Source organism: Xiphophorus couchianus, chromosome 18, assembly GCF_001444195.1.
Source record: "Xiphophorus couchianus chromosome 18, X_couchianus-1.0, whole genome shotgun sequence".
NCBI classification, from domain to species: Eukaryota; Metazoa; Chordata; class Actinopteri; order Cyprinodontiformes; family Poeciliidae; genus Xiphophorus; species Xiphophorus couchianus.
The window spans coordinates 15,169,084-15,186,614 of NC_040245.1; the positions used below are offsets into that span (position 1 = coordinate 15,169,084).

Below are 17,531 nucleotides of genomic sequence, written 5' to 3' on the forward strand. Positions count from 1 at the left end.
ACAAACTAGAAGGTGCAAAAATGTCTGATGTCAAGGAAAGAACAAATATGCAATAGATTGTCATAATAGTACTATTATCTACATACACTGTTCATATTTCACTGCTGTTACAAGTTACGTGAAACCTGATGCTTTTTCAGGCTGTAGATTGAATTTATCTAAGTCCTTCTCCATGTCATCATTTCCAGTTATTCTTGCATTAGTTTTGTGTGGAGTACTTTTGTAGCTTAATCTACCCATTTTCTCTTCTGGATGGAAGTGCTGATCGCCCGTGACTTAGGCAGTCTTTGTCACCACAGGAGATGTGTGTGCCATGGCAGTTTCAGTAGTTTTCAGTTGTTACTTTTCCTTAAAAATTAAACATTTTAGTAAAGATCCTGCTCGAGCACGTAAATGAAAGTAAAAGTTGTCCGTTTGCACCACATATTGCATCTTAAGCTGCAGTTTAAAATTACACCCGAACACACATAATGCTTGGTATAAATAGTTAAATCAAAATATTTCAATAAAAATCCTAGATGTTTTATATGGAATTAAAGTAAAGATAACTGATTGTGGTGATGTTATATATGCACCGGATGTCATTATTACATCTATGAAAATTGTCTTGCATTCTCTGAACAATCATTAACAGTTTAACATTAACAGAGGATAATAAATCCTAACATTATCAACAGTTTGATATAGTTAACCTATGAAAAGTTTGTTCTTTTTTAAGGTTGTATAGTGGCCTTTATTAGAGAGGGGTCAGACTGGAAAGTGAGTTGTAAGAGAAGGGAAGACATGCGACAAAGGTCATCAGGCTGGAACTTGAGTCTGTAATGGCAGTATAGAGGATTTTATGTTGTGAAATCCTGAACTTTGACCTTAACTGACAGAAGTGAAGTCTTTAGATTTGTAATTTTTGCTTCAAGTTAAACCAGCATGTAACCAAATTACTCCTGGTAAAAAATAAAATAAAATAGTCCTTTAGTTACAATTACTGAAATAATAGTTTCTCCCCATCTGTTGGTCTGTGTGCAGCTACAGTTAGGAATCTTAATGAAGAAGCTGTTGATGAAAATCACTTGTGAAGTGACTGTGAAAAGACAACCTTAAAAACCACCAGGTCACCCTTCCCCCAGGCTACTGAAAGACTGAGGGGTGATACAATAGAAAACCTGATGAGAGACATGAAACAGCCATGATGGACAGTTGGATGATAAGATGAAGCAGGAAAGGAGAGATGATAGAAAGGAGGCCAGGAGGAGGAAGGTGGGCCTTGACTAGTTTGAGAAGTTACATCACCAGCTCTTGCATGAAAAGCACGTGACTCTGGGGCTGCACACGTTCTACACGCACACAAGAGAGGCGCCTCAGCATGCCCTGGATTCAGAGAAAGTGACAGAATTGAAAACAGAGGGACAGGGTGAGTGAGGGCAAGAGCTGGGAGAGGAAGAAAAACCAATGAAAGCCGCAATAAGTTGAAAGAGTAAAAGATTTAAAAGTCAAGAGAGGTCAGAAGTTTATTTGCCTACTCATCCATCTTTTAAATGTGAGAGGACTTGTTTCAAGTGGTTTCAGGCAGCTGCATTTTTGTGACTGAAATGATGTCCCTCAGAAGCTCTCCAGCCCATCCACCCTTCCACGGAGACGTGGTTTCAAGATAACGCCTTCATCTATGTTTGCTTCACGCTTTTTCTGCTTTTCAAGTTCTCTCCTTTTTGCTCTTGTGGAAAGTATTATATCATCCTTGTCTGGATCTTGACTTTTATTATGGCTCTCAGTCCTTTTTTATTCACACATCATAAATTGATATTGCTATAAAATGGGGTCCATTTTTTCTTTTACAAGGCAGCACATTTCTGCTTTGAAATTCTGGGTTAGTGAAAGAAAATTCCTCATCCTTTTCAGGTGGAAAGCTGTGTCCCTAAGTATAAATCCTGGGGGACACATAATGTCAGGAGAGACTCCTGATAACTCCCGATCCTCATTGTTGATTCACGAACAGTGAGCTATTTAAAACTTCCCTTGAGCAGGGCAGACTTTTGTCTGCATGTGCACCCATAAAGTAGATGCTATCAGCATCCAGAGCAGAAACAAGGAATGTGCTTTTTTTGAAGAGGCATCAGCCGCTCACACACATGTTCTCTGACTGCATACACACTCACCAGTCCTTAAAAGCAGCCTGGCGTGTGAGCAAATGAAAGAGTGTTCCCAGATTTTCCCATCATTCCACCCTATAATCCCCCCAGACCTCCTTCTGAGGGCTAAAGTTGCACGCACCCTCATGCTCCCTGGGGTGGGTGCGGGGTGTCTCACACACACACACACACACACACACATAGGCTCAAAGTTGATCCTAAAACTACTGTTGCATTTATCTTTCCTGAGATCTCCAGTTTTTGATAATCAGAGGCGAGTTATATCTGACAGGACACGTACACACTCAGGCACTCCAACCCACCCACATGCAGACACACAGAGATATTATATGCATCAGCAGTTTGATACATATTAAAAAGGCTTTGACTTCATAAATCTGTCAAATCCTCACATCCTGGGGTTTCTTCTCTAGAAAGGACTTAACTATGAAATCCCTGATGGCTCTGTGCTTTGAACACACACATATACACGTGCCAACACACCAAATGTTATCGCAGAGCAGTGTAAACTTCACAGCAACTATGCCAAACGTATCTAAAATAACATTTTACACTCCAGTAGATGGTTTCACAGTGACGACTCCTCTTTTGCTTCCATCTCCTCTCACATCTCTTGTCTCTTGTTAATGAGGACCGAGCAACATTTGAAAGGGAGTCAGACCTTGGCATCAAACTTGCAACTCTCTGGGAGCGTTCATGCAGAAACCTTTGGCTGCATCTATTTTTGCGCTTCTCCCTGTGCGTGCACGCGGTCAGTAGGCTGATGTGATTAGCCAGAGCTAGTGGAGTGAACAATATTATGTCTGCCCTGACTTAGAAGAGAGGGAATGTGGTGGCGGCTCTTTATTACGTTGTAGGTTATGTGATGTTTCATCAGATATATGCACAGTGAGAGGTGTGGACACAAATATGTCACCACACACTTTTTTTTTAACCAAGATGGTTCCTTTTTGACAAATATTGTGACACAAAACACAGTGCCTAAGAGAGATAGATTGTACGTTTAACTTTTTACATTTTCTTACATTACAACCTGATTTTAATATATTTTAATAAGATTTATGTGAAGGACAAAACTGTGAATAATTGCGAAAAAGTGGAAGGTTTTTGTAAATATATATTCATCTCCTGTGCGTCAAAACATTGAAGAAAACTTCTTTCTTGTACTCCACCACATGGGTTATGATATGATCTAAATATGGATTATGATATGATCAATTGTAGTTCTGGCTGTATGTTTAGTCTTGTCGTCCATCTGAAAGGTGTCCTAGTCATCAACAATTAATAAGTCATCAACAAACCATCCATCATCCCATTACCCATTACCAGCTTCCATCTCGATGCTGAAGAATAGCATGAAGATACTTTTCAAACTTGCATTTGTCAAAATATTTTGAAATTTAAACAATTGTGCACTATTTGATGTTGGGGTGTGATATAAAAGCTTCATAAAAAATGTTGAAATTAGTGGTGCCTTTAAAAGGCACTATTGTCCCTCCAACAATGTTTACACATAAGTTGGCTAGATTACAAGACAATACATATTTAATGCACTGATTGTTTTAACAAAATGTTCAATTGTCCCAGAGATTATTTGGCCGCTTGTATTTTCCTCCAAAACTGTCTAAACATTTCTTAAAAGCGGCCAGCTCCTCTGCTTGTCCTCTGAGATTTATTGTCCTTCACATCTTATCAGCCAGAGCAGCTGCTGAAATTACACTTTATATTTGTGCAGAAGATCAAAAATTCAATAAGGTTTATTCTTTCTGGCTACCTCAAGTTCATGTTCCACAGTTCACTTTGTTCTCTCTTTCTGACTTCCATTTCATTTTTTATTTGCTCACCACCTTTTTCTTTCTGTGGATGTCCAGATCAAGATGTTTTTGTCCGTGATAATGACCTGAGTCATTAACGATAAGGCAGATGGATTCTATAGAGTTAATAAAATCAATACTATTTATATGTGTGAAAGCTCTGTATCTTCAAAGTGCTGTAAAGTAGCACTCTAGATTTCCTCAGTATTGCACCTCTTGTCACCTACCTAAAATGACCACTAAGTGAAAATAAAAAAAATTCAATTTATCTTTCATGAATCATGACATGTTGAATTTTTGACCAGTTGTAAAGTTGTAAAGACCAAAACATTCATAGTCTAAAGATCTGCAGCTAACAAAGGGTGTCCTTTCTTTTCACCATGACTGTTTACATGTATATTAGATGGTTAATTCACTGGTGTCTCGTTCGAGTCTTTTATTTATTTCTGCCTGTGCTTTAATAATTATTTAAGCCTACAGAGTATGTAAAGAAACAGAGTAAAAACATTTAGTTACAGTGAATATTTAATTTTGTTTTCAGCACAATACAGCAGACTTCCATCTAGCTATGGGAACTGATGACTATTTACTTCTTCCATATCAAAAGGGCTATGAGTTACTTATCCTTGGGGCATTTGCTATTTAAACATAGATTCAGATGTAATTGTCACCACTTACAGTATATTCCTTTAACAATTTGTTCATTGTTGACATTTTATTTAGATAATTGGGAAATGTGTAAGTCTTACAGACAATAAGTAATTCCTGTTGCAACAAATTATTCTTTATTTTAATGATGTAACACTGCGCTGTGTTTGTATTTGCAGAGATATTTTGATTGAGTCTCATGATCGAGCCATGATCAGCATGAAGTACAACCACAGCAAAGAACTTGCCTCAATGGTGAGGGTCATAACCATTTTAAGAACAAGAATTGAACTTAATGTGTAAAAAGTCAAAAAATGTCCCAGTTTGCTCCCTTACAGCCATTATTTGTCCATCTATTCTACTAGTTTGTATATAAATTGGCTAGATTATTTGGGTAAAACAAATCATAGAGTACACATAAACACTGCACCAGATGCTCTGTCAGAAAGTACTGGGAAATAAGAGCCTTGGAAAGATGGAAACTAGTAACTGATTAAAGATTGCCTCATGTGATCTTATTGGAGAGTTGTAATGTCTATGGTGCAATGTTTTAACGTAAGAAGAGCTGTAGCGAAGCAGAGCTGAAAGCTGCGTCTGGGGCGTATCAGTTTACACTGATGTAAACAGACGTTTGGAACCGCATCCAAGTCATTGTCCTAGTTCAGAAGAGTTTAAATAGGGAGAATCCCAAGACAAAATGTGGATGAGATTATGGGGCTCCGAGACCAGCAGTCAATTGGATGTACACAAATCTGAGTACATACTCACACACTGACAATTAGCCAACAGTGTTGTAGTGTCTTATGCTGTCTGGCAGCAAGAGGCTCAGAGGTTTAGCTTTACATCACTTCTCAGAGGTTGTTTTTCAAAAATAAAAGTCTGCTGTGCAAAGATCTCAAGTGAACACTCACTGGTTTATGTTTGAAAGAACAGAGATGTTTATAAGGAAGATGGTTGTTGAGATTTACCTACTTTGTTGATGTCTTCGGATGTTGCTTTAATATTTTTCATTTAGTGCTCTTTTCACAATGCAATCTACTTTGTGAAGTGTACCAGTCCCTCCTGCAGCAAAAACCCCACATAACAGGGATGTTGTCACCCCTGTACTTCAGTCAAAATCATAACTATTGTAATTCTGGCCAAACCCTTCAGTTTTAGTTTTAATGGAAAACAACATGTCTGAAAAAGTTTATGTTTTTATCTCTGTGTGAAAACTGTAACCAGGCTTATTGTTGCCGTTAGTGTCATGGAATACAGAACTCAGTTCATGACAGATGATGAAACTCTCCCTTCAGCTTCAGGCATATTGGGGTTGATTTGCACCTGTTGCATCAAAACATGTTGCCCTCAGGGACACAGAACTTGCCAACTTCCTCTATTGTTGAAGGGCTGTACATCCCTGTGTTGTTTAAACTTGCAAATAATTGATAGAGCAGATGAATGTCCCTTCTGGCATCTGGAACTTGTACTAAAGAATGAAACACCAGACCACCAGAGGTCCACCATTCTGACCCTGATCTGTTTGTCGTTTTTGATTTGTTGTCCTAACACACATCCAGTGTTGTGCCGCTCATGGTCAAAAACTTACAAAACCATTCCATACTATCATCATGACTTTCCAAAATGATTTAATTGTACTGTATAGAAGGAAGTAATTAAGAAAATTAACTAATTATTTTTGATATTTAGCAAATAGAAGCAAATTTGGTAATCTCAATGGACTTAAAATGGAAACAGTTTAGTCTGATTTGATATCAAGGAGTGAGAAAAAATGGTTAATGTGTCTTTTCATACAGGGCACAATGGTAAATATCTGGTTTCAGCTGTTAGCAGTTGTGCGGAGATATTTTAACCGAACTGCCTGGAGGGGAAAATAGACTGGCTGCATAAAAAGCCAAAGAGGGTGGTACATCAGTGTATACTAAACAATATACATGAGGCCTTTGAGTCAGCATGAAACTGCTGTAACTCATTCTGCAGCATCACACATTTCAAGGTAGACTTGTTTGGTTTGCTGTAAACTTTCCCATCTAGACTTGAAAATGTCACAGACAAACACACGAATACATATACGTGTGAAGACTGATGCTGACACAGAAAATGGTTGAAAACATCTCCCACACCGGTAGACATCCAAGCAGGTTATTTCTCATCATGGGCTTCCTGACTTCTTATGGGTGCATAACCCATGAAGAGGAAGTGGCCACTCTGCTGCTCTTTTCAGATACAAACTGCAGCTGAGTACATACACACACAAGGTCTACGCACACAAACCATCCATGCTCCTCACACGTACATTTCAACAGCAAAAAGGAAGTGGTGTTTTCTCATTTCATCCAACACACGCAATGTTAGTCTCTCATACCGACTCTCAAACCCAAACCATAACACGCATGCACGCACTGGGTCAAATATACACATTTTCACACGCCACTCTGTTTTGGTTTTTTTTCCCTCTGACACCCACATCCACTGTTTTTTTTCACACTTGCAGGCATAAGTGCATGCAATCACACGCACAGAGATTAACACAATCACAGTGGTGTTAGCCTGTGACACTGACATCGAGTGGCTCTGACTTTCCATAATGGTGTTGGGAAACAAGGTGGCCTTGGTTGAGCTTGAGTAAAAATATGCCACACAGAGCTTTGCTGTCTGGTGACCAAAGTGGTGGCTTATGTAGCAAAAAAATAATTTTCATTTGGAGAAGTCCAACGACAAGAACTCACATTTTGAGGGCTTGCATTATTAGAGAGTAAGCGCTTGAGTTTCTGTCATTATTCACAAACTGTGAGTGAATTATTGGAGTGTTTTGAGGTTGGCTAAAGGTCAGCGAGTTTTTCTTCAGATTTATGTGCAGCTCCAGTCACAGGCTGATTTTCTAGTACAGGGTCAACTTTCAAGTTAGTCCATAAATTTTTAACAGGGTTGAGGTTGGGGCCAGTCCAGAGGCTTATTGTTAGCCAGTTCTTTGCATTCTGAGATCAGCGTTTTAAAATAGACGATCAACTCTGTCCAAATGTCATCAATCTGACCCAAAAATTGTCCTCAGATTAAAGGAAATTAAAATTGAATGAAACACAATCTTTTCAAACCTTCTCAAATCCATCATAAACTAGAAGGTTCTGGAACATCAGTCTCACCGTCAATGTATAACATAAACATGAATTGTGTTTGGGCCAAATAACACAAACTAAACACTCTACAACTCAAGGATAGTGGTGATAGTGTCATGCTGAGGGCCTGTTTCACTGCCAGTGCCACTGTTGCATTGCCCAAAGTGAGTGGCATAAAAAATTCATCAAAAGTCAACAGCTAGGTGGTTTAACCTCTGACACAATGTTTGTTAATGTGCGTTTCAAAAACAATGGGGGTTTCAAAATGCGAATGATTCCAAAAACATCTAAATGTGGATTTAAATTAATAAACCAGACTGTTTATTATCTGGATTGAGGCCTGTCCTCAACAGGGACTGTTTTCAACCCCATCTAGCATCCATTAAATTATGCTTAAAAGTTGAACCTATGTTAGGAAACAAACCAATCTAAATGAGCTGTTCGTAGCCTAAGAAAAATATTCAAGTTTTGTCAATAAGGCCATTTTCAAGGGTGAATGAATAACATTTAACTTCTTAACATTTCAAATAAGATGATAAGTCAAATATTCAACCAGCATTTTGATGAAGTTCGTGTTTTAAATCATCACCATTCAAAGAGAACAGTTCAAATTTATCTTCAAGGCTCAACATTGATAAGACATTCATGCTAAGACATGTCTAACTGGAAATGTATACTTCCTCATAGATAAGTATGAAATGAGTAGTCTTTTTCTAGATGCTTAGATGAGTTAGTGACTTGCTTTTTTATGTTACAGGATGTATGCCTATTATTTCTTTGTTGTCAGTTTGTAGCAATACCTTATGGCTTCTATATTGTTGTCAATGTGGTTTAGGAAAGTAAGCATTAGCTCATAAAGTAGACCCCTACTGCAGCCATGTTATATTTGTTTTCTTGATATGTTGCAGCTGGCTTGTGCTCTGAAAGAAGAAAGACTTCAGAGTTCTTTGCACCTACAGAAGAAGTTGGAAGAGCTTCGTGGGGAGGTTGATCTACTGCTGAAGACAGAGAAGGAAAAGAGCCAGGCTTTGCTTTCAGAGCTTCGCCTAAAGGTGCATAACGGAGTCCACATTCAAAATACTCAAAAATGCAGCATGCATAATGGTATTTGGGATACACGCCTAGTGTTCATTTCCTTAATTGGGAGACAAAATTTTGAGCTTGGTATCAAATTTACATATTATCCATCCGATAGCAGCTTTTAAGCTTAAAAGGTTTAGCCAACATTAAAGCTATTTTTTGGAATGCAGACTAATTAAATAAGACCCAAACAGTTCATTTTATATTACGAACAAGTTTGGACTAAGAAAAAGATCTTCCAGTTTCTCCCTAACAGCTTCCCTCATAATTTGTCTGCATTTCTGTCCTCTATCCCGCCTGTGTAGTTATTTACCTTGCATGCCTTTTAGCGTTTTAGCACACACACTCGCATGCAGACAGCATGATTAATTTTGTGGTTTCAAGAGATTTTAAATCCAGACAGTGGAGGTGAGACTGCAAAAAGCAACACGCAAACAGCCCTCCTACGCCCTCAAATACATTTCCACCCACAGTATGAATATATGAGTAACAAGGCAGCACACTGAAGTTCTAGCAGAAACAGGATCACTAATTTGTTTCCAGTTTGTAGAAAAGTGCTGAATTCCTCCTTCTATTCTTGCTGTGTTCGTCACTGCAGATTCCCTCATAGCCACATCCTGTGCAAAGACTAATCACGGTCACAAAAAATACCCAGCCCAATGTGATTTCAATTTTACTGTTACCCTCAAACAATATTTGAATTAGTATGAAAAAGAACAACAAGAAAACAGAAATTCTGCTGAAATGTGAAAATGAGGATTAAATGTTAATTGTTTAAATGTACAATCTAAAATTGACCCCGTTTTTAGCTGGAGGAGGAGAGGCTGGTGGTGCAGCGCCTGAGATGGGAACTTCAGCAGGAGAGGAAATGCAGAGACGATGAGAGGAGGACAGAAGAGGCAGCGAGGGAGAGGAGAGAGGAGGAAGAACACAGACAGGGGGAACAAAAACTGAGCCAAGTTAAATCTGAACTAACTCTGGTAGCTGAGAAGAACGCCACTCTTAAAGAAGAGGTGGGTATACAGTGTTCATACCTCCTAAACTGCTCACATCTTGTCACAACACAACCAAGAACTTTAGTCGACTTTATTACAACCAACAAGAAGTAGTGCATAATTATAAAGTGGAAAGAAAGAAGGGCTTCATGTTTTTTAAATGAGTAAGTATCCAAAAACACATGCCCTGTATTTGCATTTTAAGGCTGCAAATGTCCAAATAGGGAACGAATGATCAGTGAATGATCAGATGAGACTAAAGCTGAACTTTCGGCTTTTATTCAAAACACTATTTGTGGATGAAGCCTCACACTGCACATCAACCTGAATGAAAGTGGTCACAGCATTAGTGTATGGAAAAATATGGAAAAAACTTGTGCAAAGCTAACAGAGACCCAGAATGATTAATTGTTGCTTGAGGTCATTCTGTATCATCAGTGGGAGATTAATTAAGATGTGCATCACTCTTTGCAAAGTTTTAACTGTGAAGCATCTTTCCCTCTTTCTGAAAATTATGAGCTACTCTGTATTTCTGTCACCTGAAATCCCACTAAAATGTATTGAAGTTTGTTTACAAAATTTGAAAAGAGGGCATAAAAACTTTGTGAAGGCTCAGCTTTTCATTGTCATATCTGCACATGCGTGTCACTAACATTTCTCCAAAATCTTGTTCCGGTTGCTTAAGAAGTCTTTGATAAGAGACATTTTCAGTTGCTCAATATTTCCCACTCTTGTGTTTCTGTGCCAACAGCAGTCACACAACACCAGGAATAAATTTAGCCACTGTGTATTTATGAGAGTGTGACGGCCAATGAACATAGTGAGCGACTTTTAAATGGACAAAAAAATGCAGGAATGCATCTCTGTGCCAGCACTGTCCACATGCAGCTTGTTTTGAGCCCAGAGATAAAATGTGAAAAGAGGGAAAGACATGAAATGAAGCAAGACGGGATCTTCATATAAATGATTTGCAGAGAGGACTGAATGAGGGAGACGCACTGCGTATGTATATGTATACGGCAGTGGGAAAAGAAGATGTGGGGGGAAATTGTATAAATGTACAACAAAGAGGGTTCTGAGGACAGCTTCCTAAACTGAGAACCAGCATTAAATTTGCTCGACCTTTGCAGTGAATGTGTTAGCTGTGTTGGAGTGTGAGGCTGCAGTTACGGCATGCATCAGCTGTCTAACCACTAACACAAACAATCCCATGCAAACAAGCAAACGTCTCATTTTTTTGTTCCTGCTTCCCTGTCTGGGTTTGAGACCAGCTTTCTGTGTCTTGGTTTGCAAATTATCTACCAAACAAACGACTGAAGCTGAAATAAATTTTCATGGTTTTATACATCAGAAACTTTACTGTTCACTTCCAGCAGGGATGTGGTAAACTGTCACCTCATGTAATTTTGATACTACTGTCAAGCTTGCGGTTTTTTTAATGACAAAGAAAACAAGGAAAATTTGCATCTATCTAAAGCTAACTGAGCATGCATTCCTGGGAAGTTAGTATTTTATTGTTGTTGGGTTTTTTTTTCAACTTGTTTGCAGTCTTTAGACATGCCATCCTTATGTTTTCTCCAAAACCTTGTAAAGGTATTTTGAATATTTGCTCTCTTCAGGTCTGTTTTGCTGACTGAGAACAACTGCATGTTGTGGCTTCAGAAAAGGGTTATTGAGAGCTGTGGGGCAAACCGAAACTCTAAAGTCGCAAAAGATCAAAGCAAAACCAAAATGCTTCGCCTTGATTTTTGATCATGCATAGTGGGAGAAGAGCAGATTAGGTGATTTCTCAATTTGATGGGCACTTGTCACATTTCAAGATGTACATTTTTTCTGTATATTTATTTAAAATTCTATGACAAACTGTTAATCAATACAAGAAAAATTCAAAGTCTTAAATCAGAATGCATGGGTGAACAGAATGTCATGTCTTCTATAAAAAATAAATGTGTAAATCTGTTCAATTGTAAAACATGGAATTATTCATGAGGAACAGATCTTTCAGAAAGATTTATTTTACTTGTGTGTATGTATATATGTATATATACATTATCCCATATTTAGTCCCATATATGCCTCTGATTATCTTGCCATTATTTGATCATCACAGTGAATCTCTGCCTCTCACATCTATGCAGCTGAGCTTTGTAGTGTTGTAGTCTGACAGCCTTCTAGCAGCTCTCGCTCTCTGCTCTCCATCCAGCCTCTTTAACTGCCTTCCTTTCAGAGTGCCTGTCCAGAACAGTTCAGCCAGTTCAAGGTGCCCTGATGCCAATTTCACAGCTGACATGCTCCTTTATGTCAGTTGTAGACCTTCAGCTCAGCAGCTTCCCCCACCGTCTCCACCCTCATCTTTCTCGACTCATTTAAACAGCCCTTTTCTTTTACCATTCAGTGACAGAAGTCAATGCAGATCTGGTTGCATAATCTCTTTTTTCACCCCTTTTCTTTCTATTATTTTTGCTTTTTCTGTTTGTAACTGCATCTTTTAATAATCTATCCCAGCTTGTATCTGGTTCATCTCTTTTATTGTGTTTTTTCCTCAGTAGTATTGATCTGCGAATGTTTGTGTATGTGTATATTGGTTAGAGATAACTTGGTTTTGATCATGACCTTGTGATATCACCCTGTTGCTAAGCTACTGTGTCAAAGTCTGAGCACTTTCCTCGACTGCTGAAGGATATCAGTGACCTTTCACCTATCTGTTTTTCCAGACAACAAAATAATGATCATTCTCTTGGGATCTATACGTCATTTTAAGACTGGAAAGAAAAAAAAAAAAAAGAATCAGAACAACTTTCCATCAAAACCACTTACTATCATTCAGTGTAGGGGCCACAGTTGTGTTTATGGATTTGTGTCCACAAAATTGAGCATCTTGTAAACTGCAAATTCTAAATGGGAATCCACTGGAACATCAATTTCAGATTTAATGTAGCCTCCTGCTGCATTCATAGAATTACATTTTTTATCTCACAATAAACTTTGTGTTTTAAAACACTGCCTGTGGTGCTAGTGTTGTTTAATTACTTGATAAAAATTTGTTCAAGTTGTTTGTCATATTTTTAAATTCCAAATTTAACTTGATGAGTGCAACAAATGTGTTGCAGCTTTTTTAATATGTCTCTATTGAAATAATACATATACACATATATGGATGATGATCACAAAGGCCCCGCTGCAAGACTCCAAATATTTCAAACAGTTTCTTGTGACTCTCAAAGGTGCGTTTCAAAAGATCAGAACATTACTGGAAGGTTTATTTGTTTTAGGTATTTATTAAAAAAGGCTAAACTTTTATTTGATTTTGTATACTTGTACACTTACAGCTAAATAATACCAAAAGTTTCCTTGGAAATTTAAATATTAAATATTAGGACCAATAAAAGAAGGATTTTTATTACAGAAATGTCAGCCAAGCACATACTGTACAATATAATTCAGTGTTGCATGGAGACTTTATTATCAGTATGCATTGTTGGGTCTGCTGTCTTTCATCTTTCTCTCGACAATACTCCATAGCACTTTGCTGGGAAATCAAGCACAATAGCACCATCGCCATTAAAGCAGCTTTCGGTAGTTACTTTGCAGCTTTCCCTCTTTGTATCTGGCAATTATGAATTATTTTACTGTTCCTCAAGTGCAGCACTTTAGTGCTATTGGTTTGGTATAAAGTGCTACACAAATTAAGTTGAGACAACTGTTATTAGCTGTCTTCAATATAATTTTGTAATAACACAACAATCAGTAATAAAATGTATTTATTTAAATATTTTAAATCTATTTTACCTAATACTCCAATTTTCTGAGGAAATCAAGCAGTAGGTTTTTGTTGGCTGGATCACACACGCAAATACACGCAGGTTGTTGTTTTTTTTAAATTCGGAGTAAGATTATCGCCTGAGTTCTTTGCTTTCCCTCTTTCCCTTTTTTTCCGGTCAGAATCTTTCAGTCTGGCTAAAGTCCAACCACTAAAACTCAGCCACCCCGGCACTGGTCTTCCTGGTTCTCTCCCCTCTCTCTGCTGAATTGTTCCAGTTGAGCAGAACAACTGAAATAGATCACAGTGTCTGGAGGAAAAGACACCTGCCTGACCCTTAAACTCTCGCTAAAGACTGGGGTTACGTAAATCACACACATGGAAAAAAGTGTCTGTGCATGTTATTGTGTATGTGTTCCCAGTGAAATTTGGTTGAGAGTGATGCTCTAAAAGCATGAGCTTTGTGAGTTTGTTTGTGACGTCCATCTGATGACCTTCTCTTGACTTTGAAAGTCAGACGTCCTTTGTCAGCACTGAGGTCAGATGCAATATGGCTGATGCACGCCTTAAATATAAATCAGGGGAACAGTGTTCCTTTACAAAGCCCACTGGTTTCTTGACTTACACCAATAACACACACACAGTATGATGGGTTTGACCTCTTCCCCTGATCTGCTGTACAAGACAAATTAAACAGCAATATTCCTGCAAAGCTGTGAGTTGTGAGTTCTGTGTGAGTTCTGTTGTCCTCACTTTAGTGAGGACAACACTAAAGTGTCCTCACTTTAGTTCTCAGTCAAGGACTGAGAACTAAAGTTAATAACAGATTGGTGGTTCTGCTGGAACCAAATAAGGTTGAACAACTTAGTAAAACATGGACAGCACAACAACAACAAGGGAAGCCACTAGAATTCTGTGCATGACGTGTCTTTACACAAACTGATTGCTTTGGAAACAATATAACAATCTGTAGCAGAAGGAAGAACACTAGTTAACATGTTAGCATTAAGCTCAAACTTGGCCAATTAAAGTTGTTAAAGTTCATGTTGATGCAATTCGTGGTGGGCAACTTCTGTGCTGGGCAACTGTAATCTAGGCAAACAGAGAGGCAACATGGAAGCAACCAAGGGTGGTTGTAGCAATTACTTTGCATCAGTCTAAAATATAATCCCCAAGGATTTTGTTGATTTTGTTTTTTGCTTTCAGAGTGGCAACGAATGAATTACTTTATATGCTAATTGATCCACTCAGTACATTTTCTTTAAGGACCAACATCTCTTTGAGACAAGACTTGGCAAAGACTAGTCTCCTATTGAGGCACTAATTTTCAGAATCCCCCTCTTGAGCTTCTGTGCGTATGTGGAGGTTTATTCTGTAATTATCACTGATGGCCCAAAATGGATGCCACAACGTCTCTCCTTAATCCCTCCTCTGGTCTCCCTCCCTTATAGTTGTTTTAAAGGCACATATGTTCCAAATACGGCTGTAAACATTTACTGTGAGTGTGGTATTAATTAGAAGAAGAGTCCATGGAGACTGCCAACGGGCATCTGTTGGAGTCTCCTATAGCTGCTGAATTGGAGAGTTTAAGTTTAACATTTAATCACAGGATGATGGAAACAACACGTGTGTGTCATCAAATGGCAGATGGTCTTAATGATATAAACTGTTCAAACGACACATGTTTGTGGTTAAATGCGCCAGTAGTATTTATAACCTCTTGATTCGTGTTAGTTAAAAAGGCAGGTGACCTCATCAGGCAACCTTGAAAGAACTTGAAAGAATGACTTTTTATTTCAAATTTCTGGCCTTGGATATAAAGCTAGCAGCTTCTGTATATCATCCTTTATTTTCTGTGTGGCTGGTTCTAATCACATTTTCCCGGATCACAAAAAAACATTTATTTGTCAGTAGTCTTCTGGATGTAAACAGCCTAATGTGTCCCACATGTAATGGATTTTAACTTCTTCTGTAATCATAAAGGGGACATGTTTTATCTATTAGATCTGCAGAGTTTTTGTGCATCACTACAGTACAGAGTCTAAGTGCTTTTAATTCAGCATTCTTCCTGCTGTGTCTGTGTTTGGGTATCTTGCCTGTTGGGTCTTGCTGACCGAGTCTCTTTTTGTGACTGTGCCACTTTTAAATGCCACTGGTGCTGCTCTGAACAGTCACCTTTTCTGTCGCCACAAAATTGATTTTCACGTTTAAGTGTCAAGTTGCTGCAGTTTCTTTCACTTTCCAAACGTCTCACTTCCACATTCAGGTTTGTGGGACTAAGATGGGTGTGGCTCAGAGCCACCTTTGCCAACTCCTCAGTCAAGTAAGCAGGTACTAACTGCTCTCAAAATAATGAAATGACATCATAGTCTAATCTGCACGATCTTCCTTCTTCATAAAATTGTAAATGATAAAATAAAACGCCATAAATATCTTTGGAACTACACATTTACGTATATTTGTTCAAAGTATTTTGGTTTATTTTTTTGGGGTGTCATAGGCTATGGTCCATTTAAAGAACTACAAGAAATTTAAAAAATAAATAAAATAGACGGTTGGTTCAGGGTATGGAAAACCAAACCAGTACTTTTTTTGAACTAGTTAAGAACTGACTGTAGCTCAGGCTCTGTATAAGCACTAGACCTATAAGACAACAACAACTCCACAACAAATACTTTTCAAATAAGAATATATATATATATATATATATATATATATATATATATGTAATGACTGAAGACTGTTGAAAAGGTTCGGTTTGACTGGAAATTTGCATACAAGAAAACTGCCACAACAAATATTTCCTTCCTTGCATGCTTCATTTCATAAGTTCTTGTGAAAATATATTTTTGCTTGCATTTATTTGCTTAAATATCTCACAATCTACTAATCCTCAACATGATGTAAACAAAACTAACAAATTATCAGTGTCTTTTGTGCACTACCTTCTGCTCCTTGTTACAGTGGATTTCATCAGTGGTGGTTTTGCTGATTTATATGTGAAAAGAAGGTAGAATAGTTTTATGTCTGTTCTCATCACTTCCAGGTGGCATTTCTCCAGGATACGGTATGGAAGGAGTGTGAGGAGAGGGAGGAGCTGACTGCTGCTTTGTCTCAAGCCCAGCAGGAGCTTTTCGGGCTCCAATCCATAATGTCTCCCCAGAGTTCTGCCCGGTCTTTTTCAGACCCCCAGGAGATGCGGGCAACCCCGGGCAATGAGCATGTTTATCCCCAGGGTAACGTCAGAGGGCCTCTTCCTCGCTCACCAGCCTCACTCCAGCCCCCCTCTGCCTGCACAGACAAAGACAGAGGCCTGCATATAGAAGTGGGGGGAGCAGAGGAGAGTCTGGAATCCAGGAAGGGTGGTGGAGCTGTGGGTGGAGCGAAAAAGCAGGAGGGGAAGCTGCCTAGACTGAAAACAAGCAGAACAGAGAGGGAGGTCAGACGCAAGGTCAGATTAATGATGGGGAAAACAGAAATGCTCTAAAAACCTAACTGAATGAAGACGTTTTGCAAGATTAAACATGTGACCCGAAAAACTGAATTTTCTTTTTGTTCTCGATCAACTCTTAGTAAAAATATTATCAGTAGTATTTTCTTGTTCAGTTAAGAGTTTCATGTCCTTTTAATCACCTCATCTAAAACACACTAAACTTCCAACTTCAGTAGAAGGGATGACTCCTGCTGGCTTTAGGAGCTGCAGCATATTGCAGACAATCTCAAACTAACGCGCATCTGTTTTTGCATTTTCTTGCAACCAAAGTCTCACACTCTACTTGGCACACAAAGAGCTTTACAAACACACCAGTACATAAAGACACAGACAGACCCACAGCCTGTCACGCGGAGCAGGCCCAAAGGAGCACAACAGCCGCTCCTGTCCCACCCATGGACACAAACAAAAGGCAGGCAACCACAAAAGAAACTGTCCAGCAATCAGCCCCCTGCAAACACCCCCCTCCCCCCCTTTCCCC

General features: G+C 38.6%; 1 protein-coding gene across 6 annotated transcripts in view; it reads left to right on the forward strand.

The window, feature by feature from the left end:
• The window catches only part of lekr1 (Leucine-, glutamate- and lysine-rich protein 1), a 104,041-nt gene extending 86,945 nt beyond the window's left edge, over positions 1 to 17,096 (forward strand). For all 6 annotated transcript variants that reach the window (XM_028044604.1, XM_028044602.1, XM_028044607.1 and 3 more), the window contains 4 exons: positions 4,786 to 4,861; positions 8,631 to 8,774; positions 9,612 to 9,815; positions 16,604 to 17,096. In XM_028044604.1, the coding sequence (XP_027900405.1) occupies positions 4,786 to 4,861; positions 8,631 to 8,774; positions 9,612 to 9,815; positions 16,604 to 17,044 (865 nt within the window). In that variant the 3' untranslated portion in view covers positions 17,045 to 17,096. The remainder of the gene's footprint in view (positions 1 to 4,785; positions 4,862 to 8,630; positions 8,775 to 9,611; positions 9,816 to 16,603) is intronic.
• The last annotated feature ends 435 nt before the right edge of the window (positions 17,097 to 17,531 follow it).